The sequence below is a fragment of the Girardinichthys multiradiatus genome, chromosome 8, assembly GCF_021462225.1.
Source record: "Girardinichthys multiradiatus isolate DD_20200921_A chromosome 8, DD_fGirMul_XY1, whole genome shotgun sequence".
NCBI lineage: Eukaryota > Metazoa > Chordata > Actinopteri > Cyprinodontiformes > Goodeidae > Girardinichthys > Girardinichthys multiradiatus.
The window spans coordinates 12,783,933-12,805,345 of NC_061801.1; the positions used below are offsets into that span (position 1 = coordinate 12,783,933).

Here is a 21,413-nt window from a genome sequence, read left to right on the forward strand (position 1 = left end):
CTCCATTTCCACTCAGCTGTACATCCGCCGATCCCTCACCATAACGGGGAAAATGATGGCAGCGACAGTAGACTTGAGGATCCATAGGAGAGCCAAACACAGGGCCTGGATGAAAGTGAAAAGGTGGATGCGTCTCTGGGGGACGTGGCGCAGGTAGATCAGGTCTGGTTGGTGCTTGGCAGGCATGAGAAGCAGCTGCAGACGGTCCATGAACTGGTGTGAGCAAACAGACAACAAGGTAAAAGAAAATGCATTTAAAAAACCAAAAGAGGGTCAATGCTTCTGTAGGTTGTTTTTTTTTCTTCCCCACCACAGCATTTACAGAGCAAGAACTAGCTGGACCAGTAACGTCTAGCTAGTCTTCAACTGGTTCTTAACTGTTTATATTTGAATTAAAACAACAAAGAACCAGTTTGTCATTTTACAAGTGTGGAGTCAGCCCCCACCCAACCTTCTCCACAGCATAATGCCGCTTCCACTATGTTTCATCGTGGAGATGGTTTGTTAAGGTTTGCACAGTTAGTTTTTCATCATACACTTTGTTTTTGCATGTGGGGCTGTTTTGCTTTTGTATTCAAATGCACAGTTCACTTCCATCCATCCATTGTCTATAACCACTTTTTTGTGCAGAGTTGCAGAAGAGCTGGTGCCCATCTCTAGCGGTCATTGGGTGAGAGGCGGAGTACACCCTGAACAAGTCGGCAGTCCATCACAGGGCAACACAGAGACATGCAACCATGCATGCACACACACACACACACACACGCACTCTTGTTTTGCTATATGTAGTGAGGACCATGTGTTGACTCCTATTGACTTCCATTGATTTTCAGTCATTTTCAACCCTTTCTATGCCCTAACCCTGACAATAACCCTAAACCTAACCATTACCAGTGCATGCCTAACCCTAACCTTAACCTAAACTCAATTCACACCCTGGTCCTAAACTTAACCGTTAGCAAAATAGGTCGTGAGGACCAGCAAAATGTCCTCACTTTGGTACAAACGGTCCTCAATTTGATGGTGAAATCGGGAAAATGGTTCTCACTGTGATGCCAAGACAGGAACACACACACACACTCACACTGAAAGGCAATTAAGAGACATGTTAACTTAACAGTCATGTTTTTGGACTGTGGGATGAAGCCGGAGTACCCAGTAAGAACCCATGAATGCACGGGGAAAACATGCAAACTCCATGTAGATAGACCAGGGCGGAATTTGAACCCAGGACCTTCTTGCTGCAAGGCAACAACTGCGTCACACTGCAGCCAGACAGTTAACTTTTCTGATTGTTTTTTGTAAAAACGTTTTCTAAACCATGCCACCTTTCCATGTCACTTCAAAATTATGCACTACTTTCTGATTGTCCATCGAATAAAATCTCAATGAAATACACCCAAGTTTGTTATTGCAACATAAACTGAGAGGGATGAAGGGCTATGAAAAAGGCACTGTAAAAAAAAAGCTTTTAACTATGTTCTGTAAATAAAGAAAACAAGATGCTAAGATAGTCACACACTTAAGTTGTGTCATCGCTAGGACAAAAAACAAAGTGGAGCAACTCACCTGGACACCATTAAGAGATGCCACACCCATATAGAGGAACACACCATAGAGCACAGGCATGGGGATGAACTGCAGACCACAGAGCAAAAAGAGGCATCCATATAGTACATGTGGCTGACTGTAGGATTATTAGTTAAAGAACAGCATTTCAAGTAGATGCACACAGTCAAAAGTCAGTTTGCTGTCACTGCTGCATCTTTTATATGTTCCAAATAAGTATTAGTCACGTAGCCTCGCATCAATTGCCAAAGAAAAAAACAAACAGTTTTGGCAAAGTAGTACATAGGTTTACAAGCTGTTAAAATTGCAAACACAGGAGCTATATTTAAAAGTGTAAAGCAGATACTGGAGGTAGCATCACAAAATATTTTTAAAATATCCTAATTCACCAGATGGGAGAACAGTGGGAGGAAAACTTATATTCTTGGCCTGGAGGGGCAGTTTGCAAAATGGCCACAAGGTGGAGGAGCAGCTCAGTCCACTCAATCTCGTCCCAGCTTAATGAGGGAATGGAAACTCAACACTCTGCTGCAACTGGAGCTTTAAGTCCTGATGAATGTGCCTATTTCACATTGAATTAGTTCAGGTACAGGGGTTTCTAATCGGATGAACAGAAGATTTTCAATGATTTAAAAAAAATTAAAACAGCTGACGAGAGCTTCTCCTTAAAGAGATAGACTGTAATCCACGTTTCCATGGAAGAATTAGGGGCTGGACGGAATACCTTGAGGATAGGAGCCATGAAGACAGAGAGTCCCGTCAGGAGGAACACAAAGATGCCAGTGACTCTTTGTTCCCTGGATAGCGGGGAGAATCAGCGTCAGACATAAAAACGACAGGCAAAAGTTCATTAAAACAATGTTAAGGAAATCTCTGTCATCAGCTATACAAACCAATGAAGTCATATCATATAAACTGACCTGAATCTTTTGAGAAAAATGTTTTCCTGACATCAGTTATACATCTATTTGTTTGATTTTCACACACTGAATTTATCTATATGCCACAAATGTATTAAAACATCTCAATATAGAAATCCAGCAATTCCATTTGAACAAGTACTTGATGAGACCCTTCTAACAAATATGTAAAAATCATGAAATGTGGCCTTAAGTATGATAGGAAAAAAATAAAGCAACATATTCGTCAACAGTGTCAACTCACCTAACGCCTAGGAACTTGGGCTGCTCTCCGGGAGCGGAGGTCTGTGTTTCCATTTTCAGAGAATCGATGTGGGCGATGGAGATGACAGTGGCAGCTACATACCACGGCAGCCCCATGAAGGAGCATAATATCATCAGGATGGCCACCCAGAACAGGTCCAGGTGATACCCGGCCCCTTTCTGAGCACAGGTAGGAAAAAAAGAGAGAGGAGACCAGGACATTATGCTACAGTTAAAGTGGAGTTTAAATAGAGTAGTTCCAGTTTTATTGCATGTTGATGGCTCTTCTCTTCACTTGATGTAGTGTTGCGGTGCAAGAAATCTCATACCCTTTTAATTTTGCAACCACAAACTTTTATGTATTTTAAGAACTTTATGAAATAGACCAATAAAAAGTACGGTAATGCAGAATCAGGAAGTAACAGTCTGAAACGTCTAACATGCATTTGTGTTCAGCCCATTCTAGACACTGACATTTCTATCCCATTCTTGTTTACAAAACGTCTCATGCTCAGTGAGAATGGATGGAGTTCATTTGTGAACATCAAGTATCTTGCCAGAGATTCATAGTTGGATATAGGTCTGAACTTTGATTGGGCCATTCAAATATATAAAGATCTAAACCATTTAATTCGGAGCAGCTATCCAGAACCTGCCAAAGAAAAGCATGTTCACAGCATGATGCTGCCACCACCATGTTTTATCACGAGCATGGCGTGTCCAGAGTGATGTGCCGTGTTAGTTTTTTGTCACCAACAGGTTTTTTTACATGTAGGCCAAAACATTTCAGTTTTGGTCTCATCTGAAAAGAGTTCACATATTTGCATGCCACTCATTATGAGCCATCAGATATTTACAGTACTTGTAAAACATTTTGAAAACCGTCTAGTATTTTCTTCCGCTTTACGACAATGCACTTCGTTGTGTTAGTCCATCACATAAAATCCCAGTAAAACACATTGATGCTTGTAGTTGTAAAGTGAATACTTTACTAATGCACCTTGTGAATAAATAGAAGTCAGCAGAACTGCAAAGCTCAGGGTTTAAAATACAAAAGGAAGCATTCCCTCCCACACTTACTTAAATGCCTCATTTATTGTTGAGCATCTTTAAAATGTTTGACAGTGTAAATTACAAGTAATTATTATTTGCATTTCCAAAATATTTCAAGTCTGATGTTCCAAAAGGATATTTTTTTTCACTTTTCCAAACTTTCTCATGACCTTTTGGTGCTGCAGTCGTTCACAATAAGGCCAAAATGTTCGGTTTAATAAAAAAAAAAAAAGGTGATTGTGTTGTGCTTTTCTATATCCAGCAGTCCGTAGTTAGTGATTATTATCCTTTAACAACTTTCAGGTGGACTGCCTACCTTTAGTTTGTGTTCTTTCCTGTTGACAATCACAGCAGTGATCTGTTGATCCATGAAAATCAGAATTGTGACCAAGAGGGCAGGAAGTGCAGCTGCCAGATACACCCACCAGGGGTTTCCTCCAAAAGGAGGAATAAACCAGCCCCTCTGTGGACTTGTGGGCTGAAAATTTTGAAAAGAAGAACGTTAGAGCTACCAACACAACATCCCAACTGGCCATTCCGAGTGATTCCAAGTGTTCAAAGGCCACATACATGTAACATGGGTAACACCCGAAGCATAAAATTAAACTGCTCCAAAGAAAGTAGGTACCTGAGCCCCTGTAGGTTTGAATTATTTGTGAATTATTATGTGACAGAGAAGCGTGAGTTAAACCTCTGTGGGCAAAGAAAGCTGGCTCTGTGCTTGCAACTAGAACACTGTCTGTTCTCACATCACCTGTAATCAACCTTGGATAACTCCGCCATCAAAGGGAGGGCTGCTGGGCCTGCCAACGGTCCAACATTTGAGCTCCAAAATCTCCAAGAAAGCCTGTGTCTTAGTTTCAGGTAATATGTATCCAACTGAGCAAACTACAAAGAGGGCATTATGGAGGGATTTTAAAGAATTAGGAACGTTTCTTGCAGGAACATGAATCATTATCGGCGTAATCTAAAAAAAACAGCACTCTGCTGACCACTGTGATGTCCTTTGTGTAAAGGACATCCAACACCAAGACATCAAGCCCACAGTAAAGTCCATGCATGCATATACAGGTACATCTGTCACTTATTTCACAAAGTAAAACTCATATATTATATAGATTAAGCAAAAAAAGATGCTACATTTTAAAGCCTTTAATTCCTGTATTTTGATGATTATGGCTTTTAGATCATGACAACCCAAAATCCAATGTCCCAAAAGTAGAATGTTGCATGAGATCAATAAAAAATTTTTTATTTTAAACAGAAATGTCAGGCTTCTGAAAAGTATGTTCACTTCTTTGCACTCAATACTTGGCTGGGCCACCTTTTACAGAAATTACTGCACCAATCCAGCGTGGCATGGAGGTGATCAGCCTTTGGCTCTGTTGAGGTGTAATGGAAGCCCAAATTGCTTTGATAGTGGCCTTCAGGTAATTTCATTTATTGGGTCTGGTGTCTCTCACCTTCCTCTTGGCAGTACTCCATAGATTCACTATCTATGGTGTTCAGGTCAGGCCAGTTGGCTGGCCAATCAAACACAGTGACACCATGGTCATTGAACCAGCTTTTGTTACTTTTGGCAGAGTGGGTCGGTGCCAAGTCCTGCTGGAAAATGAAATCAGTATCTAAATAAAGCTTTTCAGTAGAAAGAAGCATGAAGTACTCTACAATTTCCTGGTAGATGGCTGCGTTGACTGTGGACCAACACGTGCAGATCACATGGCACACCAAACCATCACTGACTGTGGGAACTTCAAACTGGACTTTAAGCAAAGTGGATTCTGTGCCTCTACCCTCTTCCTCCAGACTCTAGGACCTTGATTTCCAAATGCAAACTTTATTTTCATTTGAAAAAGGGACTTTGGGCCACTAAGTAGCAGTCCAGTTCCTTTTCTCATTTATAGCCCATGTGTAGGATTCATCTGTGTTTAGTGGCTCTTGATGCACTGACTCCAGCCTCAGTCTACTCCTTGTGAAGCTCAGCAAAATTCTTGAATGGATTTTGCTTGGCAATCCTCTCACACTTTTACCTTCCACTCAACCTTCTATGAACAGGCTCGGATACAGCCCTCTGTGAACAACCAGCTTCTTTATCAACGACTTTTTGTGGCTCACCCTCTATGTGGAGGGTGTCAATGACTGTTTTCTGGACATCTGTTAAGTCAGCAGTCTTTCCCATAATTGTATAGGCCATAATAAGTGACAAAAAGAACTGAACATTTTTCGAGATGTATCTGTATAAGTTTCTGAAACGTGTGGTGGTTACCTTAAATTCACTAGGCACTATAAGCTTTGGAGTGTCCACACCAACCAAAGCGTCAACGCCACAGAAGAGAAGAATTGTCAAGATGATGGCAAAGTCACTGATAAGTTTCCTTACCTAGAAAGAGGACACCATCAATGAAGGTTAGAGACTTTCAACTAACTTTGAAATTTTTTTAAGATGTTCAAAAAAGACATGTTGGTACAACACGGGACAGTGCTGTGCACTTCTCAAAAGCAGATACCTAATGATACTGATAATTCCAGTGCCTTGCAAAAGTATCTATACCTCTAGAATGTTTTAACATTTTGTAAAACTACAGCCACAAACCTCAAAGTATAATATTTGGATTTCATGTGATAGACCAACACAAAACAGCACATATTGTGAAGTAGAAAAATTGATTCATGGTTTTCTAACTAAAAAAACAAAAAAATGTAAAAAGTATGGATTCTATTTGTACTGAGCTCCCTTGAGCTGATAGTCTGAAAACCTTTAGCTGCCAATACAGCTGAAATTCTTCTGGGGCATATCTCTACCAGCTTTGTACACCTAGGCTGAAAGATTTTTCCATTCTTCTTTAAAAAAGAGCTCAAGCTCAGTCAGATCCGATGGAGATCATGTGGGAACATCAAGTTTTAGGTCTCGCCACAGGTTTTCCAGTTGGACTTTGACGGGCAGATGACTTTATTTAGGGGTATCAGAGTAAAGGGGGGCTGAATACAAATGCATGCTAAATGTTTTAAACTTTTAATCATTAAAACTGTTTAAAAGCAATTTATCATTATCCTTCCACTATACAATTATGTTCTACTTTGAGTTGGTCTGTCACATAAATCCTAATAAAATACTTTGTGATTTTGACAGTTTGTGATTATAACATCTGCACCGCAAAGTTCTCCCTCTTTGCTCACTCTTGATAGTAAAAAAGCTATTTTCACAAGGTCAGATAAGGAATATTGCTCATACAGGGGTTATCACTCACTGTTGTGGGGAAGAATCTACTTGTCTTGAACTTCTTCAGAGCCATGGAGCAGGTGTAGGTCCCAAAGAACAGGATGAAGGACATCAGGGTAATGTCAGGCACATAGTCACAGGCCTTTCCAACCAGCTGCCCCCCGAACTTCTCACACTGCTGTATAGTCAGGGACGCCCAGGTGGCATTCTCGGGCTGGAGAGACAAGGAGTGAAAAAGGTGAATGATCTAAGTCAGCGATGAGTGGCTACAAGCAGCTTTGAAGAAATGATTCCCAAATCTAGGCGGCTCATACTGTTCTGTTTGATTTCTGTAAAAGAAGGACACCACATACCAGATCAGTACTGTTTGTCCAGGCAGACGTATCAAGGAGTGATAAATTACCTGAAAAAAAGAAACAATATCTAATCAGCAAAGGAATGCTTTTGATGCCAGCAGAATCACTCTTGCCATTTTAAATCTGTGAACAGCAACAGTGCCAAACTGGTAGGGAGGGTGAGAAAGTAAGCAAGACTATCATTTGTTATTTCTAATGCAAACACATTTTGACATACAACTGTAATACCCTGGACAGACTTAGAAACATCAATCAGCACTGCAGAGATTGTTGTTGTCAAGGCTTGGATTCCCAATCAGCTGCAGTAAAAGCTGTCAAATACGCACCTGGTACGCAGTGGCAGTTGTAGTGGGTGATGAGGTTGTGATCAAACTCTGAGTTGATGGGGTTGTGGTGGGCCAACTTTATCATCTTCTTGAATGCGTCATAAATAAAGATGAAGCTGATGAGCGCAGAGAAGCCCTCCTCTGTGAAGCGTGTGAAGTACTGCACCAGGAAACTCGCGTCCGTGGCGACCAGCACCAGACAGAACAAGCCAGACCACAAGCCGATCCACAGCCGGAACTCGAGGTAGTCAAAACCATTGTCTCTGAGTGGGGAGAGGGGGAAACGGTGACGGTTACTCCTCCAAGAATTCACATAAACTCAGTAAACAAAAACCCCATCCCCACCTGTTGCTGCACACTGCCTATCTGCTGACAGAAGAAAGCCACTGCAAATTTTAATTGCTCACAAATAGACAAGAGCAGCATGTCTGATGGTAGGCTGGCTACTGGAGCAGACAGCCTGACTAACTGACAAATGCCAGCTTGTTGTACTGGGATACTTTATAAAGAGCGAGATGGTTAGAGATTCGGTGCATTACACTCAATTATTTGAAAACTGCTTGCTCACGTTAGACATTTGATCTATATATTTGCTCAGGTCTATAAAAATAACATTAAGTAATATTATAGATACCATTTATACACTTGTTAAAATCGATGCTATACTATTTTAGCAGCAGTAGGAGTAATTGTTACTTTTCTGTTTTAAATAAAAGCAATTAGAAGATATTAAACATTTTTGTAAAATGTAGCTTGATCCTGAAGTATCATATTACAAGAGCGTCATATCAGCCCATGAGAGCTCTAAGGTAAATAAAGTAAAACCCTCATTTTAAATGCTAGACATGCAACAAGACCACATACTTTTACCTAGATAGCATCTGTGGCACAGTGTATTAAACATCTGTGAGCAGCCTAGCAGCTGTTATCAACACCACAACCTTTTAGAGGGCACAGACACCACAACATTCTTCACTCACAGTGTAAAATTAAATGAGAGTGAATTATTGATAATGGAACATAGTCAGCATGGTGTTTGGTAATGCTAGAGGATTGGCTGAGGGAGGGACAACAGAGCTAGGAGAGACAATTCAGCATTGGACAGCCTTTAGTAATTGTAAAATAATGCTATATATGCAATATCCATCAATACATGAGGAAAGATCACTCATCTAACCTGTTTCTACTGCACTTTTTTCAGCTCTATCACAGGAACAAGTGTTTGTCGCTGAATGCACCATATCGTGTTATCTCCTGCATTTCATTCAAAATAAGGATGTTTGATGCTGTTCTTGTCAAATCAGGACAGGAAGCCAACAGTCACACTGTTCTGTGAACAATCTGTAAGTGCCAAGAGATTTACAGTAAGGACAATCAGCTCAGTTGCAACTATGTTAAAAAAAGCAACCTCTGATGCAAAAGCTTAAGCCATGCTCTGAATGTTCATAGTCGTATTTCCATTACTCATAATTTTACTCAATGGCTGAAAAATATTTTTTGCAAGCTGCTGCTTCCAATTCTCAACCTAATTTCCCTCTTGCCTAAATTCCTTACATTATATTTGTTTTTTATGTGACCACATAGGTTTCATTGGGGAGTACTCACTTGCTGAAGCTGAAGAGAAGTCTTTCGAACACAAGCACCGGGCCTGTGCTACTGAGGATAGTCAGGGGCTGACCGGCTAGTAGACAGAACACTGCTCCTGTCAGTGCCGTACCTAGAAAACTTTCCAGCACTCCCTGCAGCACACATCAAAAACATAATAGTACACTTTCACATGGGTGATAGAGTAAAGAAAGCAATGTAATACATTAACTTATTGAGCATGTTAATCATCTTAACTATACATTTATTAGAAGCACATTTTATCACAAGTATAATGTAGTTTTACCTTTACAAGTCAAGGCCAAATTTCTACTTATGCAGATGACACTTTAGTTTTTCTCAGACATAGCATAAATTAGGGTATGTCAATTATATTTTTATTTTATAAGTTTCTCCTACATTTACAACCTAATGCTGAATGAACAACTGACAGCATAGTTTTAACTCTGAGACAATGACTAAGAGATGTTACCCAAGGGTAGGGATTCCCTCTGCTTTGCCCAGATTGGAAAATAAGATTGAGGAACAGTGATGAAGTTCAGGATCGAAGGGGGAGGGTTGTTGGTGGTGGTGGGGATTCATTTCACACCCATGCTAAGGCTAGAATGGCTGCGTAATCTGGATCTGAGGTTATTTACAGCTCTGCCAAATCCCTGCATGACGCTGATGCTCTGCAGGTGTCAGAGCAGAGGCCAAAGCAAGTACAGCTTCCACTGGACAGGTGGTCACCTACAGGTGCACCTGGATGATGGCAGCAAACACTGAATGCTATTATAAATAAGTTAGAAATTCCTGTAATGAATCAGCAGTTGGTTCAGCAGATGGATTTGAGCTTCTAAGCCTGAAATTAGCATGGCTTATCAGCTGAAGAGACGAAATTGGTTTAACACGAGGAGTGATGACGGAACGATGAGCTCAGCTAATAGTCAATGCCAACTTGGAGTCCACTGACTTTACATCAAAACTTGGATGTTTAAATGATTTAATGTAAAATTATGACATATCTTCAGTGCAGGGGATTTAGCTGCTCAGATGTTGTACTTTTTACTCCACAAGTTTATAATTTCCTTATTTGCTAGATCTGTACATTTCCTCCATGCTCTCTTTTCAAAGCTCTCCCAGTAACAAACCTTTGCTCTTAATGTCAAACACCGCGATAAACAAAGGAAAGCATTTGTATGAGTAAGCTTACCTGCATGTTTTCTGTCGCATCCCCAAGCAAGCCTCCAAATGTGATTGCATTGGTGACTGTGCCCAGATAGATGAACAGGATGGCAGACAGAGACTGAATGTTGAGCGCATCATAGAAGTCACTGGCAAAAAATGGTAGTTTTCTCTTCACATCCAGGACAAGACCTCCACAGAACCTTGAAGACAAAGCCATTGTAATTAGTTAGCTTCACATCACAGCTCAGTTTAAACATGTTAGTGATACTTTAGGTGCACAAGGTGTAAACAAAATCAGTTTGGATATATTTCTGTCATCGTTTCACAACAAAGGAACTCTCTGAACAACTGAAATACATAAGCTTGTTCAGCTGTGAGTTGCGTCCATTGTTCTTTAGTTCCTTGTAAAACCTTTCCTCATTGACAGCTTATTGGAGAACAAAGGATAAAATACTTTCCTGTCACAGCTTTTCTCACAGCAATTGGAGGTCATCAGCATTATTAGAGAAGATTATATTACACTCATCTGTCAAAATCTTTTCTTAAGAAAATTCAAAGACAAACCAAAGTTTTAAGCTGTTGTCCCTGAACATAGGATGTCTTCACATTAACTTGTCCCGCACCAACAATAACTATATATGAAACATTCCCATTACCTTCTTGTGCACTGAAGCTCCTCTCCAACTTGGTGACCTCCTCCTCCATGTCCTGCATCGTGAGGGGTGTCGCCATTCATCTGAGGTGCCTCAACTCCAGCATACATGTTCTTTCTTTAAAAGCCCAAAAAAAGACTCATTGTCTTCAGTGCAGCAAACTATGAAAATAATCTTGAAATAAATACGTACAATAGAATGAACGTTTATTGATACCCCTGGTAGGGTTGCATAAAAATGCCACAAAATGGGTGTCTTTTGTTGGAGTAGCATAGTCTACACTTCAAATTGTAGAAACATATACAATTTAACCTAATTACATTTACTAAGGAGAGATAAAAAAACAAGAAATAATTATTTTTCACTGCTGCCAAAGATATTGCTGCAATAACAATCTCTATGAAATAAATGCAGTTGGAGCCTTGTTAAATTTACACTTTGCTTTTTTACATTGATCAGAGTGTTTAAATATTTTACCTGGTAATCCAGGGTTTCCTGTTTCTCTTGGTTATACATACATAGTAAAACAGAGGCCCATTTCTCTCAGCCCCCGTGGCTATCTAAGCAGGATAGTTAGAAAGATAACTTCATCTAACATAATCTCCAAAGCCCACTATAAGAGAACTGCATTAAAGAGCGGCATCTTTGGAAACATGAACTGTGATGCTGTGGGCCTGATTCTCCTCTAAGGCCCTAAAAAAAATCTAGTGGCTTCAACGAGAAAACTAAAATTGGTCATTATTGTGTCTTTCAGCATGATAATAATCCAAAGCATATGGCCAAACCTACAAAGGAACGTTTTGTGAGACACAAATTTAACCACCTTTCTTTTTCATCTTAGTCTCAGGATCTAAATCTTATAAAAATCTATTGACCCAGAACTCTGGATAATCAAGAATGATTGTGCAAAGAAGAAAGGTCCAAGATTCCTCTCTTTGCATGCTGCCCTACTAGAAAAAGGAGGTTTGACAAACGACTAACAGCAAGGGTGCCTATAACTCTGGGGCCGGTGTTTTTATGAACTTGTTATTAATCAATATGTGATTTTTTTTCACCGCACTAAATGCATACACTCCAAATTAAAAGGTTAAGTTTTTCCATTATATTGTATATAAATTATAATCTATATTATATTGTGTGCTGTTGTGCTACCGCAAGAAGATTATTTTATTCCGAGACATCAGGGGTGCCAATAAATGTAGGGGGTGCTGTAAATACTTTAAATAATGAAGATACATAAAAACAATGTTAATATAATAAAGTTTAGGGATATTAGGAATAAATGTCCTAACAGATCATTTCACTTTTGAGATTTAAAACACTGTGCTATCAAAAGGGTTACACACTCACATGGTCTAATTTGGTTTTCTTTGATTTACATTATGGGCTAAAGAGATCATCCAGATATATCCATTCATTAGAGTAAAATCTGTGAATGCAAAGTTACTTAATGCAAACTCAAAAAAACTGTTGGTTTATTGAGAGAAAATGTTTAGGTGACACATGATGCATGATGAATAAACTTGAATTGCAGGCTCTTTGATTTGGAGTATAATGTGGATCAAATCGGACCTTTTGTCTGAGGAGGGAAGAGACTTGGGTGGCTCTATTCTGATGTCGGGGTCCCACTCGCCAGGAGGCAGGACGATCACTTCATCCAGGAACTCATCGATTCCAGCCAGCAGGTCCTTCCTGCCCTTTGCTTTGTAGGCAATGTCATGAAACACCTTCAAAATAAATTAAACCAACCGATTGCTGTTTAGGAAATGAATGTAGCAAACATGTGCTTTATTTATTCAGAGCCTGGAAACGGAACAAAACAAAACAAGCAAAAATCTGCAACTCCAACAACTGAGTGAAAAAATATTCCCCAATCACTTTGTTTACTGGAACAAAGAGTACAGCACATGACTGACTTTAATTTATGGCTCCTAAAGACACAGCTATGCAATAGACACTTTCAGATGTTTTTCACAATGTTCACACATAATTAGCCAATATGTATTTTTGCCAGTACTGAGCCTGCCAGCAAGAGTCCTACAGACAAACACATGAGGCAAAGATTAAAAAAACCCCAAACATCTGATAAAACTGTCACAGGAGGGCTGTTATGGGAGAGTTGAGGGGGTAAAGTTTAACTCGAGGAAATCCAGTGAAAACACTTCCTAGCCTACTATATCAACACAGAGGATATGACTGGGACAGCTGAGGTCTGTGGGAAAAATGCTGGCCAGGTTCTCCCACTGTTAACATTTCTAAGTGTAAACCTTCCTGACAACACTAACAGATGTACAAAAGACATCAAGCAGGTAGGCTTTAAAGCTTTGCCCAGTCTTTTTGCTTCCATTCAGATTATATTAAAGGTGCGACACCCAGCAGCTTGTACTGTCAGCTAGACGTTAGTTGCCAGCGGAACTGTCCGGGTCGAATGCTGAAATGATTATTATGATTATTTAAACAAAATCTACCGGCTGAGATGAGCGTGTAACTGCAGTTCGGACAGAGAAGGTTTGTTTTGTCGCGTTGCAGGTTAACCCGACAAAACTAATTCAAACATTTTCAAAACATCTATTATACTGTATATCCCTAGGTCGCTAGGTAGGTAGGTAGCTAGCTAGGTAGGTAGATGACATTTTGGCATTTAATTTTAAAACAAATATTAAAATAAAGTAGGAGATTAAGGTTCCAATGGAGGCATATTTAAATTATCTTCATCACAAACTTAACTCACAACTCCAGTTGTTGGTGTACTGTTTGCTATTGAAGGTCAGCTATACCCAGAATGTTAGAAAACATGCTATGTAGCCAGTTTTATAAAATCACAACCTATTTTCATGTTCACTGCTTGCAAGACTGTATTTTAGTCTGGCCACATTATTTTATTAATCCAAAAAATCTGGGTTTTCCCAAACAATCAAAGTATTTTTTACCCTTTACAATGACGTTCACATTGAGAGAGAGACTTTATTGGCTGCTGTGGCTCCTTGTCTCATTTATCAACGACTGTAGGTTTATGTAAAGATGGATACTGCAGCATCCTGAGCATCATTAGTAAATCCATTAAATTTGACACAAGCGGAATACTACTGCAGGTAACATGATGAAATGCAGCATGTAGTGTAGTTATTTTAATGCACTTTAAAAATAAAATGTTTTCGAGCATACATTTATTAGCTTTAGTCTAATACTGGAATGAGACTGGGATATTTTAAATGATATGGATCAATATTGGGGGACAAAAAAAATCTTGAATCTCTATTATTTTTGAGAAAAATAAAATGAAACCAGATAAAAACAAATTTAAACAAATATTTCCAGTTGCTAAGCCATGCTGATTTCACTTAAGAAGAACACATTTTTCAAATAAACAAAAAAATATTCTTTCATCACGATTACAACGTACCTCATCAGACATCAGGGTAGCAATGGCTCTTCCAATCTCGCGATAAGACTTGGACTTTCCTTTAGGTCCCAACAGTACAAACAGAAACCTAGGTACAACACCAGCATATCAAGTAGACAGATGGGGGTTTTTTTTATACATGTTTCCTTGCGACATCAGTAGATAACAGGAGAAGTAATTTTACAGCCGAGTACCTTGTGGGCACAGGGACTTCAGTAAGTGCTCCCAGCATAACGGCCTGCTGCAGACGAACAAAAGCAACGAAGGGGCTTTCCAGGAAGTCTACCTCTCCGACCAGCACGTTTGATGCCTCAGCATCGCGGGGCAACTTTTTCATGAACTTATTCTTCAGCTGTAGAAGAAATTGGGGTGGAGAGAAAACAAAAAAGAGTGATTGTAAGGCAGCAGAATAACATAAAATATCCCTAACACAGTACATACAAATACTTAATAGAATGCAGGATAATCTATGACACATATATGATTCATTCATTAAACGTCCCTATAAAAATATGGAACATGCTAAGAAAAAGACAAAGAAAGGATTGTTGCTTTTATTGCCTATAATCACCCAGAACATGCTACAGTGTCCACCTTTCCCCTTGAATTTTGTGGCGAAAAGCATCTTGACTTTATGCCACCCAATAAACATACTTTATAAGAGCATATATCCAAAGTCTACACCATTGTTACTTTGGATTTAGCAAGAGAACAAAACACATGTTTACCAGTTGGTCACAATCTTAAGAACACTGAGCTGCAGCACGTTAAAGACACGGTGCAATGTTCTGCTGGGAATCCTGCAGCCATCCATTCAGACGTTTCTTTGACAAAAATAATTCTCCTAAAAAGTATTGCAAAACCTTCACACAAAGGTTGCACGGGTGCATGGATGTAGAGGAATGCAAAATGCAAAAATTATAATAACATAATTTCAATCACATTTAGAAAATAAATTTAAAAAATGTCAAAAGGATGCTTACTTTTAATATAACTGTGCAAAATAAGCTGCAGTCTGTGTATTCTGTGCTGTGCAAATGTGTTGTAAGCCATTTGTATGGAATTATTCATAAGCAATGCAGTTTTTCTGTCAGTTGAACATATATCTATATCCTATAACATTTTGAGGCTGCAAGTGCTGCTTTAAAATATATAAAACACAACGGCAAAGAAATCTGCCAGAACTATTGTGTGTGTGTGTGTGTGTGTGTGTGTGTGTGTGTGTGTGTGTGTGTGTGTGTGTGTCAAGGGTCAGAAAGTTGAGAGAGGTTTTGGTAGAGTAGGTCCTGTTGTGATAGAAAAGTTTGCTGCTGGACACATCCCACTATGAAGAAGTCATGTACCTGCTCTTTATTTGGGTCAAATTCTTTTGAGCTGAACACATCTGAAGAGAGTTAAGGGGTAAATGGAGTTTTATATCTAATTTGTTTATAAATTAAAAGTCAGTTAAAAACTAAATTAAAATCAATAAAATAAAGCCTTGGTCTGAAAAAGCAAAGGTCACACTAGTCCAGGACCTCTATAGTGTTATTAACCGTTGTTACACTTTAACTGCATCTGCCATGTTTTTATCTCAGTTTTTATCTCTATGTTGGATCAGCCAACATAGAGAGCTACTCCGTCTTAAACCATGACAGTGGCAGCAACAGGACACACACAGCAGACAATTCAAACCTACTTTATAAAAAAACACTGACAGCTTTTATGCTTCGTGTCAAGCTACAGAGGAGACAGAGCAGGCCTATGCACTCAGCCCCAGATGGGGCTCTCTGTTAAGAGTACAGAAGTTAGGCGTGGCACTGGTGGTGTAGGGGTTAAGTGCGCAGGGGCTATAGTCCTCGATGCGGCCGTCCTGGACCTGGTGACCTTTGCCGAATCTCTCCCCCTCTCTTTCCCAACTGCGTACTGTCAAAAAATGAAGGCCTCTAGTGCTGAATAAAGTATCTTAAAAAAAAAAAAGTACAGAAATTGATTTTGTTTTTTTATTGATTTATCGCATATAAAAAAACCTTCACAATTATCGGGACCCTTGTAAGAATACCTTAAAAGACCTTTTGCAAAAGTATACTTTCACACTAAAAGTTTGAACATTAAGCCTTTAATTTAAGAACATTTATTCAATGGACGGGGAAAAAAACCCACGAGAAAATCGTTTTTTAACAAATTACATGCAACACTTACTGCTGCTATAAAAATCAAAGCACCTTAAGCATTTTTACCTTTAAGTTGATCAGAGTTATAAGAAATGTCTAATTAGTAATGCATTACTTCCTGTTTCTGTGGGTATAAGAAATTAAAATAGCAAACATGCTATAAAAGGTGATTTAGGCGCATGTTGATCTTCATAAGTACGGCAACAAGCAAAACGTATTACTCTTCAGAAATTACAGCCATATTTTGCATACAGCCGTGGCAGTATGTAAAATGAGTAAAACACCTAGAAGTCTGAAAAACAAGGCTGGACCCAAATTTATCTTGCTACCATACACATTGAGGAGGACGGTAAGGGAGGTTAAAAAGCTCTGCTAATGATTTAATACACTGAAGACAACAGAGAAATGGTTTTCAAGCAACAAAATCATCCTTCTACCTAATCCTAATCCCCACACCTAAATTTGGCAGAAAACCTGTGGGGTGAGATAAAGACAAGAGAGGATACAAGAGGACCCAGAAGTCTGGTTGATCTAGAGCAACTGTCAACAGAAAAACAGCCAAAGATCTCTCTTTCTGTTTGCTATAACCTTGTGAAATTTAGAATAGGAGACTAAACGTTATCCTTTCCCACAAAAATGGGGCTGTACAAAGTATTAACAGCAGGGGTTCCAGTAAGTGTGGTACACTTGATTTTATGAAATTATATTTCTTAATGGAGGATTCTTTCCCAACTAATTCCTGTAATTCCTTAAGGATTTTTAAACACCTTTACCAGGCATGCCAATAAATGTGGATAGTGCTTTAAAAGGGAGAATGAATAACAATTTACCTGGTCTTTTTCTGGTTTATCAGAGAAATCGCTCAGGCTGTTGGAGGTGAGGTTCCGGTGGGTAGTGGTAGGGCTACCTGCAGACAGGCCATATATATATTGTTTGGTTTGAAAAGACAGGACCATACAGTAAAACAGACATTTTCTGCTGTAGAGGAGGTGCGTAAGAAAAAAGAAAAGCATGACTTAGGCGTACAGAAGAAGCTAGAAACATCAGCTAAATGTGGCAAGGCTTAAGCTTAACAGATAATGCCAGATGGCAGTTCATTCAGTCCCTCCACAGAGAGAAGCTGGGATATGTGGTCATCTCAGGGCTGCTACTTATAGGCGTCAGCAGACATATGTTGTTTAGGAAACTATTGGCAAACCAACAAGAGTGTAAACTTTGGAATTTTACTCCTCTGCTGTTACTGGCCATGCCAGAAAACAGAGCCAGAAAAAAATCCTATTGCCAAATAAATATTGTAGTACATTCAAGTATGTGTGTCTCCACATCTGATTCAGTTTGTAAGCAATAATTAAACAAAAACTAGGGTATACATGTCAGGAAGGCGCTCTTCTGCCTTGTGTTTCCAAGTATGCTACTTCTCAGTGCAACTTTCAGCAGGAGGGCTGTGACCTCACTTACAGAGGTGTCCCGTGCTGGAGCTCCTCATGACCTCACATGATTCCGGCAAGTCTTGTGAAGTTAAACAAGGCACAGAGTGATCGAAGGAGGAGCGCGGTGCTGCCCCCCGGATGCAGGAAGGCAGCACAGACCCCAAGGGGTCAAGAGAGAGAAGAAAGGCAGGAAAAAAAGGAGTTTGGAAGGGTGGGAAAAAGAAAAGAAGGAAAAGAGATTGAATCAGAATAATATTAGTGTAAAAAAGTGGTTCGTGTTAGAAGCAATTTAAAGTCAAAAAACTATAAAAGGGTGGAAATGCTGGAATTAAAAATGACTAAACCAAGACATTTCAGTATTACCATTTTCCTGGTTTGAAAACAGTCGGCTTGCACTGGAAACACTCTTGCCAATGTCAGCAAGAGAACGCAAGTTGGACTTCTTAGTCTGGTGGCGATGCTTCCGTAACAGCGTGTACAGCACCTTCTCCTTCAGGTCTGCCTTCAGCTGACCAGTCTCAATCTGGTTGTCGGTGATCATCTCTGTCAATCAGATACAATAAAGGTTAAGACAATGTCATCAGCGAAACGTTTGATTTCTTGAGTGCCAGATCTGAGTATAGTCAACTCCACTTACCAACAACTTGTGGCAGTGTGGATGCCTCTATGTCTAACAGGATTGTGCCTTTCTCAATGTACGCTTTGAGCTCCATCAAGCTGTGTAAGGACAGCGTGGCGACATGAGGCTTACTCCAACGCTCTCCACCTTTCTCCACCTTCTCTTCAAATTTGATCCATCTAGACGCAGCATGATGAAGACAATGAAGCAAAGAAGTTTGGGCAACACATATAAAGAAGCAAGCTCGATTGTTGTTGCTACAAACCTTATTTTGAATTGGTCACACTCCAAAAGATAAGTGAAAGGGATGCATGAAAGTATGCCCATAAAATCATGGCTCACTGGCCTTATTAAAAAATGAATTACCACTGGGATGGAGCTCGTGTCACATAACACTCAGACCACACACAAGTCATTTGGTGAAACAAGACTTTGTTGGCACCCTGGATAAGTTCGTCCTCAGGGTAAAACCCAGGGACAAGGATCCTTTTTTAATAATAATGCATCACGCTACAAAGAACCATTCTCATGAGGCCAAGGGATGGGGTTTCCTCTATGGATAGAGTATCCCTTTGGCTGTGGTCCACATGCCTGTGACCTGCGAGACACCGTTGACTTTCAGGAGTTCATTTACAGACACTCCCATTCGACACCAGCTTCCCCAAATAGGAATGAATTTTAACTTGTAAAGGGCACTGTCAGCACACTTCTTTTGCAAGTTTGCAAATCTGTTATTATGTGCTTCAATGTTACGGAAACGAAACTTGCTTGTATCTTATTGAAAATGACCAAATATGTAAAAGTAATTACAGAGTTTAAAGGGCAGTCTGTGCCCAAACCGTAACAGCAAGCCTGGTTTGGATTATGTGGGAGTCTCAGCCTTTTCCTGGTCTCACAGGGCAGGTAGCACAAATCCTGATCAGATAAGAACATACTGGGAGTTCACTGGAGTGCAACCTATTTCCTTACACAATCATAAAACATGACGGGATTGTGTTTCAAGTTCAGTACTGTGAAGCAGGAAACTTCTCCCAACACTGCCCAGTGATCTTGATATCAAATGCTGGGGGGGGGGGGGGGGGGGGGGGGGGGGGGGGGGGTGCGCTTGGCAGCTTCATGAGACGTCCGGCTGAGTGGCTCACCTGGCTGTCTCCTTCCATTCTAACTCCTGCCCGTCCACAGACAGAAGCTCGTCTAGCTCTGTGAAGAGCTGAGGAGGTGGTGGTCCATCATCCTCCTCTCCCAGGATGAATCGGATCCTATCAGCTGGAGAAACTAGACAGGAGGAAGAGGCAAGATTAGCACTATAAAGCAAAGTGTTAAAAGGAAAGAAAATTTGTAAATTCAACATTTATGCTGCGATTGATTTGTCTTGGAAGACGGAGCTTGGATCTAGGAATGTCGTCACACAAATGTTGAATGTGATCTAGTCGGAAGTGGGAAAAACACTTCTATCTGTAATTGGCAATATGAGCCAATAAGATATTCCTTCACATTCACTGCAAAAGGGCCATGCTAACAAATGGAAATGTTACAGTACTATTTTGCCACTGGTGTAGCGAGCTATAAATTGTCAGAAGTGCAAATAAAGAGCAAATTCCTGCAACTTTTACAACACTTCATATGTGCATATTAAATCTGAATTCAGGGTCTGAGTACTAATCAAAGGCTATAGCCATTTGTCACCTTATACACCCAAAGTGAAACATCGTAGGTGAAAATTTGTATTTTTGATCACTAAGTTAATACAATGAAAAAAGAAATACATTTTTTCCTTGCCAATAAATACTTAAACTTTCTTTAAAACATTAGCTAAGATTTTGGACGATAACATGTATGAAAAATGCGAGTTTTAAATATGCTATAAAAATAAAGCTTTTTCAATGTATTTCAACATTTGTTTTGCCATTTTAACCTGAGATGAATTGAGAGAATTAAGACCATTTTTAACTTGAAAAGCTCTTGGTGGTGTTTGACCAGACAGAAACTCAAATATAAAATCTTCTTCCCACCAGTGAATGCACCATACGTAAGCCCGACCATGTTTCAGAAACACCGCTTTTCAGGATGGACACTGTGACTGATTGAAGAAGACTCAAACTCAGCTATTTACATTTTCAGCAATGTGTTAAATAGACCCTAGAGGCAGAAGAGTGATGTAAGGAGATATGTAAAAGGAAACTGTGTCCTCTGCATCGTGCTGATAAATATCTGTGGCTCATTAGGGTTGCAAGAGAGGAAACTCAGCAGGTAACAGGAAGGCAGAGCAGAGTGTAGAAAGGTTTCTCTCTTTCTGGATCAAGCTGTCTGTCATGGATCAGGCTGGATTTGGAAATCTTAGCATTGGTTTAGAAATCTTAGATTTAGGAAAGATCTTCAGGCTCAGTGTGAGAATACACACCAAAACTGCTGTTTTACAAATGCTAGCCAAGCTAATTGCTAATATACAGGTCCTTCTCAAAATATTAGCATATTGTGATAAAGTTCATTATTTTCCATAATGTAATGATGAAAATTTAACATTCATATATTTTAGATTCATTGCACACTAACTGAAATATTCCAGGTCTTTTATTGTCTTAATACGGATGATTGTGGCATACAGCTCATGAAAACACAAAATTCCTATCTCACAAAATTAGCATATTTCATCCGACCAATAAAAGAAAAGTGTTTTTAATACAAAAAACCTCAAC

At 39.6% G+C, this 21,413-nt stretch overlaps 1 protein-coding gene across 15 annotated transcripts in view; it reads right to left on the reverse strand.

The window, feature by feature from the left end:
• LOC124872474 (electrogenic sodium bicarbonate cotransporter 1-like) overlaps positions 1-21,413 on the reverse strand; it is a 48,478-nt gene that overhangs the window by 6,475 nt on the left and 20,590 nt on the right. For 12 of the 15 annotated variants that reach the window (XM_047372522.1, XM_047372534.1, XM_047372528.1 and 9 more), the window contains 20 exons: positions 19,860-19,992; positions 18,736-18,896; positions 18,462-18,641; positions 18,127-18,225; positions 17,499-17,575; positions 14,710-14,867; positions 14,516-14,603; positions 12,685-12,839; positions 11,116-11,229; positions 10,485-10,659; positions 9,293-9,426; positions 7,688-7,950; positions 7,359-7,408; positions 7,034-7,219; positions 6,052-6,165; positions 4,102-4,263; positions 2,734-2,912; positions 2,294-2,366; positions 1,570-1,638; positions 40-213 (listed from right to left, as the gene is read on the reverse strand). In XM_047372522.1, the coding sequence (XP_047228478.1) occupies positions 40-213; positions 1,570-1,638; positions 2,294-2,366; positions 2,734-2,912; positions 4,102-4,263; positions 6,052-6,165; positions 7,034-7,219; positions 7,359-7,408; positions 7,688-7,950; positions 9,293-9,426; positions 10,485-10,659; positions 11,116-11,229; positions 12,685-12,839; positions 14,516-14,603; positions 14,710-14,867; positions 17,499-17,575; positions 18,127-18,225; positions 18,462-18,641; positions 18,736-18,896; positions 19,860-19,992 (2,744 nt within the window). The remainder of the gene's footprint in view (positions 1-39; positions 214-1,569; positions 1,639-2,293; positions 2,367-2,733; positions 2,913-4,101; positions 4,264-6,051; positions 6,166-7,033; positions 7,220-7,358; positions 7,409-7,687; positions 7,951-9,292; positions 9,427-10,484; positions 10,660-11,115; positions 11,230-12,684; positions 12,840-14,515; positions 14,604-14,709; positions 14,868-17,498; positions 17,576-18,126; positions 18,226-18,461; positions 18,642-18,735; positions 18,897-19,859; positions 19,993-21,413) is intronic. The other 3 variants (XM_047372530.1, XM_047372535.1, XM_047372536.1) reach the window with 1 other exon arrangement.